Genomic DNA, 17344 nt, shown 5'->3' on the forward strand with positions numbered 1-17344 from the left:
CTCCCAAATTCAAGGTGCTGTTTAGAGTATAGCTCAGTAACAAAGCTATATCATCAGATTTTTAAATTATTGACATCCAACTTTTTTTTATTCAGCATATGGCTTTAAGATTTTGATTTTTTAGTTTTATTAATACTTGTCATGTATAAGACCAACAATAGCAGGTGTGGTGCTCCAGCAGTGCTGAGAGCAGAAGCAACCTGATTTTTTTGATCAACTGTCAAAACATTGCCGAGCCTCTGTAAGTAGTTACGTTAAAATGTTGAAAGAGAAAGATGTTTTTTGAAAAAGAGAATAAAGAAATGACTGAAAAGTTAACCTGCAAAAATGGGAAAGGAATGAATTCAAACAAAGTATGTTGAGTATTTATGAAAGTTGCCTGATTTACCCACCTGGCAAGAATGTGGGAAAGAACACACACCCCAGAAGCCATACTTGACCACCCAAAAGTTGCAATAGCATGAACAGCAAAGTCCATCGTCTCTGTGTAGATGAATGCCAGGAAATCCTGACTTAGATTGAATGAAGTGATAACACAGACGGATATAACGTCAACTCCGGCATTTTTCACTAGTTATAGCCAAAAATGTTTTTTGTTCTTGTTGTTATGATAATTCATCTAATCCATCCAAAACACTTTCCTTAACCCTCTACTGCAGACAGTTGAAAGTAGCTTTGCAGCACTGGGTCTTGAAGGTTTACATGTATTTATTTTCAAATTTCACTGCAAAGCGAAGGAGATGCCACATCTTAGAACCCTGTTCGGGGTAGTTAAATCACTCATACCATAACACCTTCTCAATGAAATTGAGACAAAAACAACCAAAGAAACCACACTTCAACCATGGCCTGGCAAGGCCAAACCTAGCCTTACTGCAAGGCACCTTGCAAGAGACTTACGTTTTGTTTACCACTGATTGCATAGCACTTTGAATGTATAAGTAGTCATTAAGTTATGAAATAGCCTCTTGCTTAAAGTAGGCCAACCGCTCTAACTACTTGCTTAGGTTCCTAAACATTTTCTCAAAAAAAAAAAGTATTAGATTTAAAAGTTTATTCAGTGAGATTTATAAATAATCTGAGTTATTCATGCTCAGTAACGTGCTAAAATATAGCTGGCAAGTGGTAGTCTTTGTCAGCCATGAAGTATCTAGACCAAAATCAAAAAAAAAAAGAAAAGAGCCAGGTGCAACCTTGCCGTGCAATAGGAACACGCTTTACGCATTTGAAGCGAGATTTCATGATAGAAACAAACTATAACTTCTGAGATATCAGCAAACTTATGTAGCAATTGTTTATTTAGACAGATTAAAAACCTTTCTTCTTGTGAGCAGGTAAGAACTGGTCAAGCCCCTTCAGCGACCCTCAGTACAACGCTGTATGTGCAAGTATTTTATAATGGACCTAACTTTCTCCTGAGACAAAACTGACCAGAGCAGACTCATGAGGAACCTTCTCAACAATTACAGATTCAGGACAACTCAATTAAAACTAAACAAAACTCTTACTTTCTCTTCTAGTCAAAACAGTGCCCAGCGGTACACCAGCAATGGAGTCTATACTCCAGCCAACTTTAAGCATCTCAGTAATGCGAATGAAAAGCCCTTGTTTCAATCAGATTTCTAGTTCACATGCCAACAATACATTTCAATACAAATACGCAATCACTTCTTTAAGCAGTAAGCAGGGTTTAATTCAGAAGTTCAAGTTATCTTTCATATTCCACCCAGGTGTTTTTGCTTAAAAACAAAGATGTCAGGCAGCTGCAGTCTCAACTGTGTACACAGGTTCACCAAAGGTGACTGACTCAAAAAAAATATTCCCCTTTTTCTCTCCACTGCATATCCAGCCCTGGACTCATTGTCAAGTCCAACTATACAGAGCCATTTTATAAAGTTATTGCGTGCCACCACAAAATGACGCACAGTACTGTAACCCAGTCCACAGCAGATGAGACTTAAATTCTCAAGTCTCTGAAATACTAAAGTCATCAGGTGTTATCAGGTGTCAGTCATCTCCCCGTAGGACTTGGAATCACATCCGAAATGGTTCAGTGCTTAGTAAGCACAGCCAGATGTTGTAAGTGGTATCTTGATAATCAGTTAATTTTTCCAACTCTTCAGCTTGATGTGATTTAGAAACTTGTTTATTTAATGGTTGGTAAGGCAGAAGCTGGCACTCCTGAATCCATTTCAACCGGCTACCACATGAGAGCAACCTTCCTCCATGCTAACAGCCAAGATCCAGTAAGAGCCCAGATGCTTGTCACTACAGTTACCTGCCAAGCAAACTGAAGTGGTTACCCATTCCCAGCTCTTTATTACAGCCCTCTCAACACAGCTGAGGACCAGAACATGAGCCCTCCGTAACCATCCCTGCATGAAGCCTGATAGCTTCACACAACCTACTGCAAGAGATCGTTGTTGTATCAGTGACCTTTATACAGACGGGGCTGAGGAGGGCTTCAACGCTCTGTCCTATCAACACTGCTGGGGAAGTGATAAACTCCCAGTGCATAATCAACTTGTGCATGGGAGAAGGTGCTAACATCACACACCACTGCGGCCACTCGCCAAGACCGGAGCCTTAACACACACGGACTAAACCTACTGCTGTACAGCTGGGCAAAGCTGTTTCTGCACCTAACCTTCTTCTTCCTTGTGCCTGCACCAGAGGTTAAAAATTTTCCTTCTTGGGAGCTCAGGTCACGCCCTGCTCATTTAACCCAATCACGTTAAACAAGCCATGACTTTGGAAATAGGAAGCCCGCTATCTTTCCTACAGTAGGACCTGTTTGAAAAAAGATCCCATTAGATGGAATGCAAGCCAGAGCAGAGCATTATGAACGAAGATTTCAGGTAATTTGGTGGGGAATGGTAAAGGAAATGCAAGGAAAGGTGAGAGATACAAGCACTCAACTTATCAGTGATGGTTGAATGAGTTCTTTGTTTCCGCGTGGACACGTGAAGACAGGCACAAAACCTGTGTGACCATAAGCTAAACCATAAGTTGCAGATTTTGAAAAATTTGCATAACTGCCTTTTTACAGACTTTAATATAATGCTGTAATGTGAATGTTAAAGTCCTGTCTGATCTCAAAACGATCCACATCTAGTGAAAGAACCTACAGAGAAGTATGTCATTCTCTGTGGTTTCCTTCGAAAATGTTATCTGGTGTACTCTGCTCAGATTTCCTGTACCCCTCGAGTTGTGCACTCACATACCCAGCCCCAAAAGTTGAGCAACTTCAGGTGTCAGATAATATCGAGATTCAGAGTTCAGTACAAAGACTGAGCACAGAAATCCAGAGCACCAAGTTCACTCAAGACACTTTTATTTCATAAAATCCAGTAGACTTAATAAAAGCTAAGAGTTACTATGTAAGAAACTTCCTGAGTTGATTACAAAATATACTATAGCAAATCGTTTAGAACCCTAATTTAGAAGTGCTAATATCCAACTCAGCCCGTTAGCACCTCTATTAGAGAAGCAAATAAATATTGACAGATTGTTTACTTAATACAGCTGATTTCATTAGCACATGTGAAACTCCACTGAGCACCTTGGAGAAGACAAGCTGAACTGTGTTACACTTAGGTGAGAACACAGTGCAGAGAAAGCTCTGTACTGATTCAGTAATTACACCACACACAGCTCAAGTTTCACTTCAGCACAACCTATAGAAAGAAAACCATGAGTCAGTTTTAGCAACAGTAAGTGGGATTTAAAACCCTCGTGCCCATCAATCAGTGCAATTCTAAGAATCTCACCACTATCCAGGAAGCGTGATGACCAATAAAGCAGAAATATTTCGGCTGTGGTCATGTAAAAACACCGGTACTTGCCCTAATCGCAGCTGGAAAGGCACAGGCACTACAACCGAAACCCCTAAGCCAGCCCTCTCGGTGCCTCGGAGGAACGCTCTGCCTCGCAGCCTGTGCTGCGGCTTGTCTTGCGACCTCGATCGTGGATGTAAAACATGGCGCTGCTGCACGTGCTGCAGCTGCCAACACGGGGCACACGGAGGGAGGGGAGAAAGGCAGAGAGAACTGTTAAGGCCAGGAGAAAAGTCGAACAAAGAACCCGAGCCTGAAGACTAAGACAGACGACTTGGAGGCAGAGCACACGCACAGAGGTGACTCATGACAGGCAAATGAATAACCACCTCCATGCTGGTTAGCCAGATCAGCACTGATCAGACGCTTTATCACACAAGCGCGTGGAAAGGCATCCACAGCCACATGTGCTCCCTCCGCACACCAAATGCCCACTGGAAAGCCCTCCTCTTCTCACTTACTCTCTCTAAGAAGCCTGTCAGCCGCCATCCTACAGAACTGCATTCCTCCTCATGTTTTGCCTAGCAAGTGAACCCACAGACACCCCCCGCTTGCAAGTACTGGCAGTTAGGCTAGCATCCCAACACGCTTCTCATGGAGCTTCGTCCAAGCGGCATGCAAGACAGCACACCACTCTCCTAAGCGAGGTGTTTAGTAGAAACAAGTGATGGCCACACACACAACACGTGGCTCTAAAACGGAGTCTTCTCTTCAGAAGACACCCCTGAACACCACCGAAGCACAAAGCAGACTGTAGATAAAAGCAGGGAATTGCCAGCAGCAGTACTCCCTGGAGGAACAGGTAAGTCACTGAGGTCTGTAGCACACAGCCAGTACTGATCCAAGAAGTTCTGAGCAGCTTCAGTGCTACCGAAACGCCAGAGCAAGAAGTAAATGGCTTTTTGTGAAAAAAGTTACTGTTTTCTGGCCCAGCTGGGATGACATGACAACTAATGACCACTACATTTCTGTCAAATGCCTGCCATCTTCCATCCCTCCCAGGTTTTAATAAGGTTATTCTGTTACCTCAGCTGAGCTTACCTCAGAGCCTAGTGAAGCCTGTCTGCACCACCTTTTTTTTCCCCCTCTATGAATTCAGCTTTTATGAATGAACATCTAATTTTTGCAGCCCCGAGCAGCTGTTTTCTCACTCACATCAATCCATTTACACCAACAAGTATTCTCCTACAGCATTAGCACCAGTGCTTTAGGTTGTAGCGTATTCTGCTTTGAGTTGTGCTACTAGGGGCAGGAAGCTCCCAAGGCCTCCTGTTGGTACAATGCCCTCTTCATTCCCTGCTGAGCACAGCACCTGGCAGAGTACTCACCCACCCACTCTTAGACATGCGAACAGCAGAAGTACCCTAAGAATAAAGCCTCAAACACCCATTATCCAGTTGCACCTCAATTTAAGTCAAGCGTGTAGGAAACGCACTATTAGCTGGCTATGCCACTCAGCTGAGCTACTTGTAAATCAGAAATAACCCACTGACAAAACCAATTTGTCTGGTCAAACAAGAACGTATCTTTTCATGGAAGTAAATGAAATAACCAAGGTGCATCCACCCCTCTCAACGTCAGCAGTTTAGACATTTCCATTTCAGCCACGCTGTGTTTTTCCCCACCACCACCAAAAAACCACCAGACAGAGGGTGTCTTCTTGCAATCTGAACAGAGAGCAAGAGCCAGAGGAAACCAAGAGGCTGTTCACTCACAGAAGCACGTAGGGGGAAGGGCAATCCAAGCAACTTAAGAGGGAGAACGGCCTTGGTTCCTGCAAAGCTCAGAAGCCAGAGGACTTGGGTTTTGTTTGTTTTCCTTCAAAACAGCCCCGGGCTGGAAGTGTGGTTTCCATGTCAAAAGACCATACTTTCAATCACTTCCTCCCTAAGCTGCCTCTTGAGCGAGACTGAGACTGCCGTAATAAATCTCTCTCTGCAGAACTGGCTCTTTAGCTCCCATTACTGAGGAAGGCGGACAAGGCCAGAACAGAGGCATAAAGCTGCACCTTAAGGCTCACCTTCAGCTGTCAGCGAAGAGGCAGGAGGCCGAGACTTACTGTTTAACCCTTGCTGTCCCCATGCTCACAGCTGGCCCTGGGCTGCATCTCCCTTCCCGCAGCATATGATACCCACCCTCCAACCCCACCAATCCTTTTTAAAAACATTTACCACCGGATTTTTGTGTTGTTTCCATTTTCAGAGATGTACCTGGGTGCTCAGTATCTTTATAGCTTCATGGATGCCTACAAAGCTGGAATAAGCTCAAGAGAAACCCAATTAGGCTCCAAGAATTTACCAGGGAGTGTTTCATTTTAACAAAGATATAACAAGCTGACATGCAAGCATACGCAAAGCTCAGAACTGCTTTCTTTCCTTTTTCAGAAGGTGGAGTATTGCCAAGGCTGGTAATAAACGCTGTGAAATAATGCCTAGCAAATAGGCTCTCACCAAGCATTTCAGTGCTATGACCAAAGGAATTACTAGCATCAACTGCCAGACGGATGATCTCATATACCAACGCTAACAAACTGCTACCAGATAGATATCCTGCAGTACAGCATGACATCCGCTCCATTACAGGCACCAGAAGGAGCAGCTGATACTTAAAGCTGAAGCAGCAGCCTGTTTGCAAGTTTCAAGCCCAGCTGAAATAACACTTTTTGTATAGATCACACGTAAGATGAAATTATTCCTTATTTTACAGCATTCCTTCACTAAACACACCAATAGCAAAAAAATCTCATCAGAGGCTGCAATGCGGAAGTTACACGTTCACCAGCCAGAGCAGTCTTCCAAAAACCACACGGTATTTCTTTCCATCCTTACATCCCTGGGTACAGGTGCTCCACAATTAAAAGACAACAACAAATCCCCCACACTAATAAAGAATGAAACTTGCAAGAAACCTTCGCCCTCTACTTAAGGATGACTTCAATCTTCCGCATCAAGTACAGCAAAACTCTGATGTGAAATCTCATTCCACAATCAGGCAAGAACAACTACAGTCAAACTGCTGTAAACTTAAGCACAGGCTATCTGCAATAGTTAATTTCCCTAAAGTCAGCCCCCAGTACCTTACTCAAATATATGCCTAACCCTTGAGACATTCTAGCCTTGAGATAAACCGCGTGCTTATTAAATTTCAAATTCTACGGGAGGAGGATGCTTTGTTTTTGCAGTAATAGCTGCCATCCTGCCAAGCACATGACCCTGGTAGCACTCCAAAATTTGTACAAACTACTCTAAATCAATCTTGCAAGGGAAGCAACATTTGATAAGCAAATAAGAAATATTTTAAGAGAATTCAGCCACACCAATTCCCATTTCTCACACAAAGTAATTAGGGTTTCCTCAGAGTGTTGGAAGCTAAACTCAAACTTCTCTGTTAGAAGGCACAGATATATTTTATATGTATATTTGCATATGTACGTATATATATGCACATGCAGGTATTTTTAGTTAGGGGAAGCAAAAAGCAGTAGTAATAAAAACCAGAAGCTGAAGATGTGTGTACAAAACTGCTTAGCACAAATGTAATATCATGTCACAAGCACCCATCTGCTCCCCAGCCGGTTTCTAATTTCTCGTTTTAAAAAGAAATAAGACATTCCGCAGCTCTTAATACTGCCCTTTCACTACCTTGTACTCCCATCATTTTGAAGGGAGGCGCAGGCCAGCAGAAAGTCCTACTGCCCTAATGGCACTAGATTAAAACCTACACCTCGTGTTTACTTTCTTCTCACCCAGCAGGTAAGGGCTGTGCTGCCATTAGCATGCCGTGCAGCCCAACAGGACCAGATCCACAGAGTGAAATGAAATAATTGGCACTAAGGACCTGACACCCACACGATGCATGTTGTGGGGTTTTATGTTTGACCACCTCTAGCCTGGTCCCAGGGACTGAACGCCCTGTGGTAGGAGCACACTTTCTAATTTCATTCAATCCACCAGGAATCCAGTTTGCGCACCGAAGCCACTTGGCTACCAAAGTGCACTAAGTGGAGACAACTGAGAGGTTTTCCTTAAAGGAATGCTCCTGATCCAAATTAAAATGTTAATGCTCTTGTAGCCAAGAAACCATTTCTTGTGGCTTGACGTTCAGCTCAGCACCGTGTCTCTTCTCCCCTGTGCCAGCTCATCCTGGTAAGCAGCGTGGAGCTTGCAGCTTGCTTTTCTCTTCAGAGCCAAAGAGAGGAACCAGCTCTGATGCGTGGTCAAGTTCTATCCAGTTAAAGGGGAGAGGGGCAACGGAACAAGCACAAACAGTGCTCATTACAGGCAAGTCTTGAGTATGGTCCACGGCCCTTTACCACTGAGCTTCTCATGGCGCTCCTGGGAATGTTACAAAAGGCAAAGCTTCCTAATGACACATTTGAAAGAAAAATTGTCAGACCAAACAAGCCTGGGGAGACATTTTCTACTAGAGACTCTTCCAGTGATAGGGCTACTGCTTTGGGTGAGGAGGGTACATGAAGACACTCGGGCTTTGAAGAGTTCTGCAGCAATTTGACATCTGGGGATACAGACCACTGTTAGTCCCATGCAACTGTTTAAGAGAGCTATATGCATACTGAATTAGGAGGCACCCCTCAAACCAAAACACAAAGAAGGAGTAAAAACTGCTGAAACCCTTGAAAATATAGGTGTGCCATTAGAGCAGAAAGCAGATGTGCCACTCTTAACTGTGACCAGCTACCTACACTTAATACATAAGTTCCCAAAGGATTTGGGCATTTTACTTGTGTTCAATCCTGTATGTCCATTCAGACAGATGTTCTTTTTGCTCAACAGAAAGTCTACTGAAAATGTTGCAGTACGACTTCTAAGACCCCATGAATATGCTCCTGCAGGGCAACAAAGAGATAACTGGAATAAAGAAAGAGTATTGCAGCACATTTAGAAGCTATAAGGAAGAAATTTAATGCAATATTAACATGTAAGAAAACCCAAAAAGCAAAACCCTTCAAATACATTTATTAACAGTTAATATGCCAAAAAATAATCAGAAAGGACAGGAAGAGAGGAATAGGGAGTTAAAAGAATGATGGGTACCTGGAGTGATGTTTTAATTATGCCAGTTTTTGTTTCAAGAACTGTATCATTTAAACATTGCTGAAACTGATGATGGAGTGTGGAATACCTAACCTAAGGAAGGCAAAAACGAATATAGGGCCTAACCTCACAAAATGCTCCAGACTGAGCAAGGACTGATTGCAATGGGGGACACGCTGTGCATGGAACCTGCCTCCACGGATATCCCTGATGGATCCTAGACCTTTACAACTGCAATTAGCAGCCTTGGACCCTGACAGAAAGCACTTGCTAAGGTTTTAAGCACAAAGCAAAGTAACAGTTGCTTGGAGACCACCACTCGGGTTAGATGCGGAAAACACGTTTTCTTCTAAATTAAAAAGGAGAGATATAATTACGCGGTGAGTGCCACAGCAGGTAAGCGGGAGGCACAGCGTCCACACGCCGCAGCCGCCCCAAACCCTCCGGCCCCGTTCCCTGACGGGACTCTGAGCCCCGCCACCTCCCCAGGACCGGGCTGCCAGCCCTCGCTGCCGCTGCATTTCCCCCCACGCACCCCGCAGGCAGCCCCGGAGGAGCCCCCCGGAACCCCCGTCAGGCCGGGAGCTCCCCGGGGGCTGCGTGCGAAGCCCCCGCCTAAGATGGCGGCTCCCCCCCGCCGCCCCTCACCTGAAGGCGGGCCCCTCCCGCCCGCCGGGGGCCGCCGCGCCGCCGCCGCCGCCCCGCTTGTGGAAGAGCTTCTGGAGCAGGGTGGGGGCCATGCTGCCGCCGCCGCGCCTCACTTGGCGGCGGGCGGCGGGCGCCGCCGCATCTCCCCGCCGCGCAGGAGCCGCCCGCAGGAGGCGAGGCGAGGCAGGGGCCGCCGCCGTGCCCGGCCGCCCCGCTGCCGGCAGCCGCCCGTCACCTGACCGCCGCCCTGCCCACCCCGCCCCGCCCGCCGAGCGGAACGGCCGCGGCGCGAGGAGCCGCGCGACGGGGACGCGGACACGGACGCGGCCGCGCCCCTCGGGCGGTTCGCACTGGCTGCGCCGCGCCGCCGGGCCCGCCCCCAGCACGTGGGGAGGGCGCCGGGAGCCAGCCTTAAAGGGGCGCGCGCGCGGCCTGCTCCCGCCGGGGCGGCCCCTTCACGCGCCTCACGCAGCGGCCTGCGGAGGGGCGCGGGGGGGGGGCTCCCGGGTCCCGCGTCCCGCACGTTTTCGTATAAAAATGTGTTGTTTTATGTAAAACGTGCGTGTGTTGTTCATGATAGGTATAAAAGGAATTTAGAATATAAGTATTAAAACGATTTTAAAATATAAATGTGAAGACGGTTATAAAATATAAATAATAAATGCAAAAATATTCTCAATAAAATATTAATTTAAATGTTCATACAGCTATGTTTAAATACGTTCCTATATATCATACACATTTCTGAACGCATGTATAAACGTGTTACTACATGCTTGCGTGCGCATACCTGCAGAAACGCACCGATGCGTACCAGCTGTGAAGGGGCATTAAAAATGTGCAGCGAATATTAAAACGCGCCACCTTTTAATAAACTGAGAGGGATTTAAGAAAATAGGTGGTAAAAAAGAGGTAGATGCCACTTTTATGGATGTATGCTCCTCTTCCCTTTAATTCCTTACTCCTCTAAATATATAAATATATAAAAATAAATATATATGTTTATAATATACAAATAAAACACATGTATAATATAAATACATGTGTATAATATAAATACAAATACATAAATAATATCTAAATATTTTGTATTTCCTATACCCGTGGCAATATGCGTGTGCATGCCTTTTTGTGACGATGACGCCGGCATGAATGCGGGCCCTCAGCACCCTGCCCCAGCCCGAGCTGGCAGCAGGGCCGGCTGGGCAGTGGCAAATAAAGCGGGGTCACACCAGCAGCCCGCTGCTATTCGGGAAACTAGGGGGCAAGCCGTGGAGAATGGCGAGATGCAGGGCAGGAGCATCACAACTGCTGGCCGCAAACCCAACATCTGTTAGCAGCAGCAGAAGTGAACGCCATGCTGGTGCTTTGGAGACAGCTTTTCAGCAGCTGGAGATGCTGATTTCTCTTTCAAATGAAAACCAAGAGATGACTGCCTACCGGCCCCATTGGCTCCTCCTTCTGTAGCACAGGATCTAATCTTGTAAATGCTCGGGGGCCCTCAGTTGAAGGTCTGTTCTCAGAAAGGATCACCTTCTTGAGGCTCTCAACCACTTCACCTGTGACACCAAATACCAGATATAAACCGGTCAGCTCAGATGTTCTCACTGCTCTTGATCATCCATTTCCACCAACAGCACCAGATCCTGATGCAGATGACAGCTGAGAGCTGGAAAAATGAGGGCACAGCACTGACAGCACCTTGAAAGGGAAGTGAGCATTGGGGTGCACCTGGACATGACGAAAGACACCCTGGTTGACCGAGTAAGCACAGTAAATGAGAAAGTAGGCATCCAGCTCCAGAAATAATCACTGAGCTGCACATCTCATAGAACAGTCTTGAGAAACCTAAAAGTTGCAAATATCATGGCTGCCACCCTAGGGCTACGTCTGTGTTAGCAAGCAGTGTTGAGCAGTAGGGGCAGAGCCTGAGGTCTGCATCGTGAACATTTTACAGGGTTTTATTTTGGACTGGTTGTCATCTGTTCCTGCGGGCAGAATGACTGCCAGTGGCTGGAGCATGCTGAATGTGTTTCTGCAAAAAAACATCTGGTTTAGTTTCGTCTGAAAATAATCCACTTTGTACTCTCAGATGCTACTCCAAAATGTGAAGCAAGACAACGTCAGTGAGCACAACTGGGAGACTCGCTTCAAAAATGCTCCTGTGACCTGGGCAAAAATGGTAATGTAAATGCACCCTACACGCTGGCTGATGCTTGGTGCTACATCAGTTCCCAGTATTTTCTGTTAACGTGTTTGACGGTCACTATGGTCTGAAATCGGTAACAAAACATTAAGACACTGCTTCCTTCTAGAACACTAGTTTTTCAGTTTATTGTTGAAAAATCATGGCGAAAACACAGCATAATCAGCAAGGGACTACGAAATAACTTTCACAGTATGTATGCAGTATCCCATCCCAGACAGAGTTTGGCTGCAAAGAACACCTGGCAAAGCAAATGCGGTGATTTTTCACTATCCCATGAGTGAATACGAGCAGATGTAAAGAAAAATGCCATACCATCTGTCAAGCAAAGACCATTTACAGCAAGACAGCCTTCACTCTCATAGGAATATATGAAATAAAAAAGGGGGCATGTGAGAATCAAAACCTTGTTTACAGTACCTACTAAGGGTCAGACTCTTTAAGAACAGAGAAAGACAATGTAGCTGTTGAAACTTAGGGCAGAAAAGGAGATGGATTCTTAAAGGTAGAAAAATATGAGACTGTGTTAGAAAGCTGTCAATACATAAAAGGAACATTCAAATCTTGGAAGAGCTGAATGTTTGGGTGTTTCTATGTTTCACAGACCATAAATCTCTCTGAAGATTCTCTCCTGAAAATGTAGAAACTCGGTTTTATAGCCAGGACAAGCTGGCTTAAAACCCAAGTCTCCTACGTCACGGTTACCCTCCCCATCACTCAGACCCAGATGAAACTTCGAGTTCCCTTACAGCTGTTTCCTTTCCATCCCTCTCAGTACTGAACGGACAAATCCAAAACGCTCCTAAATCTTTGTTGTCAGAACTAGGCTTTGGAGGAACCACAAAAAGAAGCCAGAAGCCAGAACATGTAAGCTCTCAAGAGTTTACAAACAGTTTGCTAATCCAGGATGCTTGGTAATTACTTACTGCTTCGTGTAGTGATGTGTGCTGCATGAAGTTGCGTGAATGTAGATTAAGTCTTGCTGTGCTTTGTAAAGCATCGGCCACATTTTGGACTCTGTAAAAAAAAAAAGAAAAAAAAAAGAAAAAAAGGTTTTTATTGCTACTTCAAACATGCTGAGAAAAATATGGCATCAATAAACATCTAGAATTATCATCTCTACATATTGTTATTACTATTTAGTCTAAATCCAAATAACTCTCTACAGAGAACTTTAAAAACCTATACTAAAATATATTGCATTTTTCAGGCAGGGATAGAAACTGACAGCAACAGAGAGCTTGGGACTGCAGCCCCCTGCAAACCAGCTTAATCATCCTTCGTTGAATGAAGCGTTACATAACATGTGCTGTTGCTGCAGCAACTTTTCCCAGCCCCTGAAGAATGCCACAAAAATGCTGCCTTAATATAGATAAGCAGTTTTGCTGTCTTTTTACATAGAAGATGGAGTCAGTGAAAAAATTAAAGACAGTTTAATGGGAATGTTTTATGGGAATTGTTTCAAAGTTACTGGCAAGTATTAATGTATGTAATGAAACTTCTGATTTTTAACAGCCTTTAGTGTTGAAAATAGAGAGAAAGGTCAGATCAGGGATTTCTTCTTTTAATCACCACAGTATAAATATTGAGTAATATGGTAAGAATTGGATTGCATAAAGGTAATAGTCTTTTGAAATCACTGCTGTACCTTATGTATCCTGTGAAGTATCCAAAAGTGAAGGTACACTACTTTTTCTTCCAGAAGAGCCTGAAGATGTACGTAACTATGGATGTTGATTCTATGCTCAAAGACTTGTGTAGAACATGGTTTGGTTCCTCTGTACAACACAATTGTCAGAGTCAGTATATTTCTCAGCCTCCTACCTGGGACTCAATCTGAAGCTCATCAGGAAATCCTCACATTCCAGATTTTCAGTGGCAAAATCCATTGTGGGACTGCAGGTGCTCTTGTCTTTAAATCTGTGCTGATGTGGTTCATCTTGGACTCCATCCTACCCGTATGAAATGCAGACCAAAAAGGCTTTCTATATCATAAAGAACAACCATCAAAATAGGATATTTTAATGCCTTTTAGTGATAACTACAGTAAGTAGCATCATACACTTACATGTACCTACGGTAATATGCAGGCCGTGTATTTGTATGGGAAGTGAGGACCCAGAGTTCAGCTACAGGAGCAGCATCCCACCCCAATACGGTGGCACCACCTGCAGAGGCCAGCTAACAGTCTGGGCCTCTCCTTCTTCCCAGTCGTGGCTTAGAATCACAGAATCATTAGGGTTGGAAAAGACCTCCAAGATCATCTGGTCCAACCATCCCCCTACCACCAATGTCACCCACTAAGCCATGTCCCTAAGCACCAGGTCCAGCCTTTCCTTGAACACCCCCAGGGACGGTGACTCCACCACCTCCCTGGGCAACCCTGCCTGACTGCTCTTTCTGAGGAGAAATGTCTCCTCATTTCCAACCTGAACCTCCCCTTGCGTACCTTGAGGCCATTCCCTCTAGCCCTATCACTAGTTATGTGAAAAGAGGCCGACCCCCAGCTCCCTGAGCTCTGCCCTGCTTCCTCACACCCTGAGCTCCCAAGCATTACTCTGGCTATTTGCCTCTAAAACATGCTCAAAGCACAGACAGAATACACAGACCAAAAAGTCTTCTTGGCTTTGCTTGGTTCTTATCTAAGCCATTTCTTTAGGGATCAGCGTATCTCAAAGTTAGTGATGGCTACATGCCCAACTTTTCTTTCAATTTCTGGTATATTATGTCAGCGCTGTAGACAATTTTCTTCTTCAAACATAGCGAGACAAGAACATATGGTTCTTCCTTTGTTTAACATTGCATTTCAATTCAGCTTAGAGGAATCAGCTCAGCGTCAATAACTGCTCAGTATGGGCTTAATCCGGGACCTCTTTATTCAGCTTTATGCAGAAAAAGATTTGGTGCAGATGGGGATGACGAGGAACCAGATTTATTTCTCTCTAACCTGCCTGCTGTCTCTCTGACAAAGGTGGTGGGCTTGGTGTGTCAGGTCACATGGGAACAGCACATGATGCACAGTGTGTGTGTGTCACATGGCAAGGGAAAGGCTGAGCGCCTGCTATGTTTTACAGCCAGCAGCAAAAACATCCTTACCCAAACTGCTATCAAAAATTGCCTCACTGGAGGCTTCCTGATGGCTGTTCCGAAAAGGCGATGATGTGTGTGCTGCAGTCTCTTGTCAGTTGGATCCCATCAGTACTCCACTGGGCCGTATTTTGAAGTTACAACTCAATTCTGTGAAAAACCCACAAACATACCATTACTCTTACACAATCCAAAATGGCATTTAATATCCCTCGACAGAGCAGCTCTGCACCGAGACAAAGCATTCATCTTCTGGCGGAATGAAAATTTTAAAGCTTCTATTCTCGAATACAATATGGAGGTGAAAAGAGATAAAAAAATAAATAATAAGCAAAAATCCTACTGTGAATGTGTATATATTTGTCCAACCTACACAATCAGCAACAATTATAAATAATCTTTATTTTACATTTTATTCTGTGGAATGGTATCTGACAGGCTAGAGTGATAAAATTTACTTGCTTATTGTGTCTTTCCTCAGAGTACAAATATTAGGATGACACATGCATTTACATGCATTTATCAGTGATAGTTTCTTTAGCCAGGAAGGGAAGAGGTGAAAACCAAGATCTTATAACTGGCTGGATATGTGGGAGCTGCACAGAAAGAAGCCCTGCTCTGACTGCTCTGTATTCGGCTGGAGCATCATACCCTCCTAGCAAGGACAACTTATTCAGTAGTGAAAGGGGAGACTTGTACTTGAAGGCAATGGCTTCAAGGTTTTAGCACCCCCAACATGAGTTTATCTAATGATAATACTCCAACTAATTTACTGGGTAGCCGAAGCTGTATGTGCAGACAAATAAATATCTGAATTAAAAAGTTTAACAAGCAGTTCCGCTGTAGCTCCTATTTACAATGTAATGCTTTACAAATATTTACTAAGCAAACTATCAGAAGTGTCTAAATAGAGGAGATACTTTGGTAAGAGGAAATGTTTTTAAATTACAAGATCACAAAGCATTAGAGGATCACAGTCAATTATTTTACTGCCTGAAAACAGAGAGTTTAGAGGATTTTATAAAGCAAATCTGACTTTGAAAGAGGTTTACCTACCAATTTAGTGTGTAACTTAATATATTCATTTGAACATAAAATCACTCTGAAAATTCTTGACAGAAGTCATGCTATAGCTTTTTTTTTTTTTCAACCTGTCAATAACTATACATGGGTTCTTACAGTAATTACACTACTGCAGTGCTTGGGAGGCATTCATTCAGTTCACATATTTTCCAGTCTCCCCTAACAACACAGAGAAAGTTCCTTAATTTCTCTCTCATTCAGCTCACATCTTAAAATTAGCATAGTATTTATTTTCTCCTAATCTTTCCCTGTCCTGCCTGGTTAGATTGCAAGCTGTTTGGGATAGGGATTGCCTCTTTCTTTGCACCTCTGAAGTACCTTGCACATTGGGACTTCTGAGCAACTACTGTAACATTAATTAATAATCTGGAACCTAAACTCTTCCAACTTGGCCAGAAAAAAAGCTGCAGGGACTGCGTAAGTCTGCTGCTGGAAGAATGAATCACTCCTTCTTCCAGAGTGGAAGCTGCCAGCAGCTCTTGCGGAGGACACATGCGAGATGTGATGCCTGCTGAAGAAATCTCTGAGACCGTCCTCGCATGGCTTGACTGTACTGCCCAACTGAAGACCATTTCTCCTGCCTCCCTGCACCACACCTGTGCTAAGTGTAATGACGAAAAAAATGTCAGCCTGTGGCCATGGCCAGATGCCTGGTGACTTGCACATGACTCAAAGCCCTGGTGGCCTTTGACACTGTGGAGCATGTGAAATCCCTGACACAGCTGTGTAACCTGGCTCAGAGAAAGAAATGCCTCAGTGTGGTTCCACTAATTCCTCACTAAGTGCTCCCAGATGGTAGCAGATGACTTTTCCTCCTGTTAAGGGTTCCCAGATGCGATACGCAACAGCACTCCAAGCCGATCACCTCCTCCGTCTGACATCTGTACAGGGGCTGTGGAAGCGATTGCCATGCAGTATATGGCCCGCAGGGTTATTAATATCAATGCTACTTTATATTTTCTTTCCATCTGGGAATTACAGCTGCCCTCTGACATGCCTGATATTGAGGACATACCGAGAGAGAGAAATGAAAACCAGCTTGATGAAGCTCAAGTCCAAATGTATAGAGATGACATGAATTAGGGGAGAAAGCCTTTGGAGGATACAATGAATCAAAGATTGAACACAGAGGTTGCTGTGTTGGATTTTAAAGAAGTGCAGGGAACAGAAAGGCTCGTTTCGATTCGGAGCATTTCCAGAAGGGGCTGCAATATTGCAAGAGGCAGAGCCTGGCACTCTCCTGCCCCTTCTGCTTTTGCCTGAAGACCTACGTTGCCTTCACGATGCCAGTCAGCGCACGATGCTCACATAAAACGCCAAACCCAAGAGCAAACCCCAAACCCCTCCTTCCCCCAGCTCCCCGGGACCGCACGTCCCCTCAGGGCCGGAGCCCTCTCCCTTGGCCCATCGCCTCGGGCCCTCCCGGCCGG

The 17344-nt window shown here is 44.6% G+C and overlaps 1 protein-coding gene across 3 annotated transcripts in view; it reads right to left on the reverse strand.

Annotated features, from left to right (window-relative positions):
* The window catches only part of FNIP2 (folliculin interacting protein 2), a 47708-nt gene extending 37872 nt beyond the window's left edge, over window positions 1-9836 (reverse strand). Inside the window, exon 1 of one of the 3 annotated variants that reach the window (XM_080589667.1) lies at window positions 9539-9836. In XM_080589667.1, the coding sequence (XP_080445793.1) occupies window positions 9539-9630 (92 nt within the window). In that variant the 5' untranslated portion in view covers window positions 9631-9836. Of the gene's footprint in view, window positions 1-392; window positions 5952-9538 lie in introns of those variants that run through there. The other 2 variants (XM_080589669.1, XM_080589668.1) reach the window with 2 other exon arrangements.
* Between the last annotated feature and the right edge of the window lie 7508 nt (window positions 9837-17344).

The sequence above is a fragment of the Anser brachyrhynchus genome (genome assembly GCF_964034855.1).
Source record: "Anser brachyrhynchus genome assembly, chromosome: 4".
In the NCBI taxonomy this organism is placed as follows: domain Eukaryota; kingdom Metazoa; phylum Chordata; class Aves; order Anseriformes; family Anatidae; genus Anser; species Anser brachyrhynchus.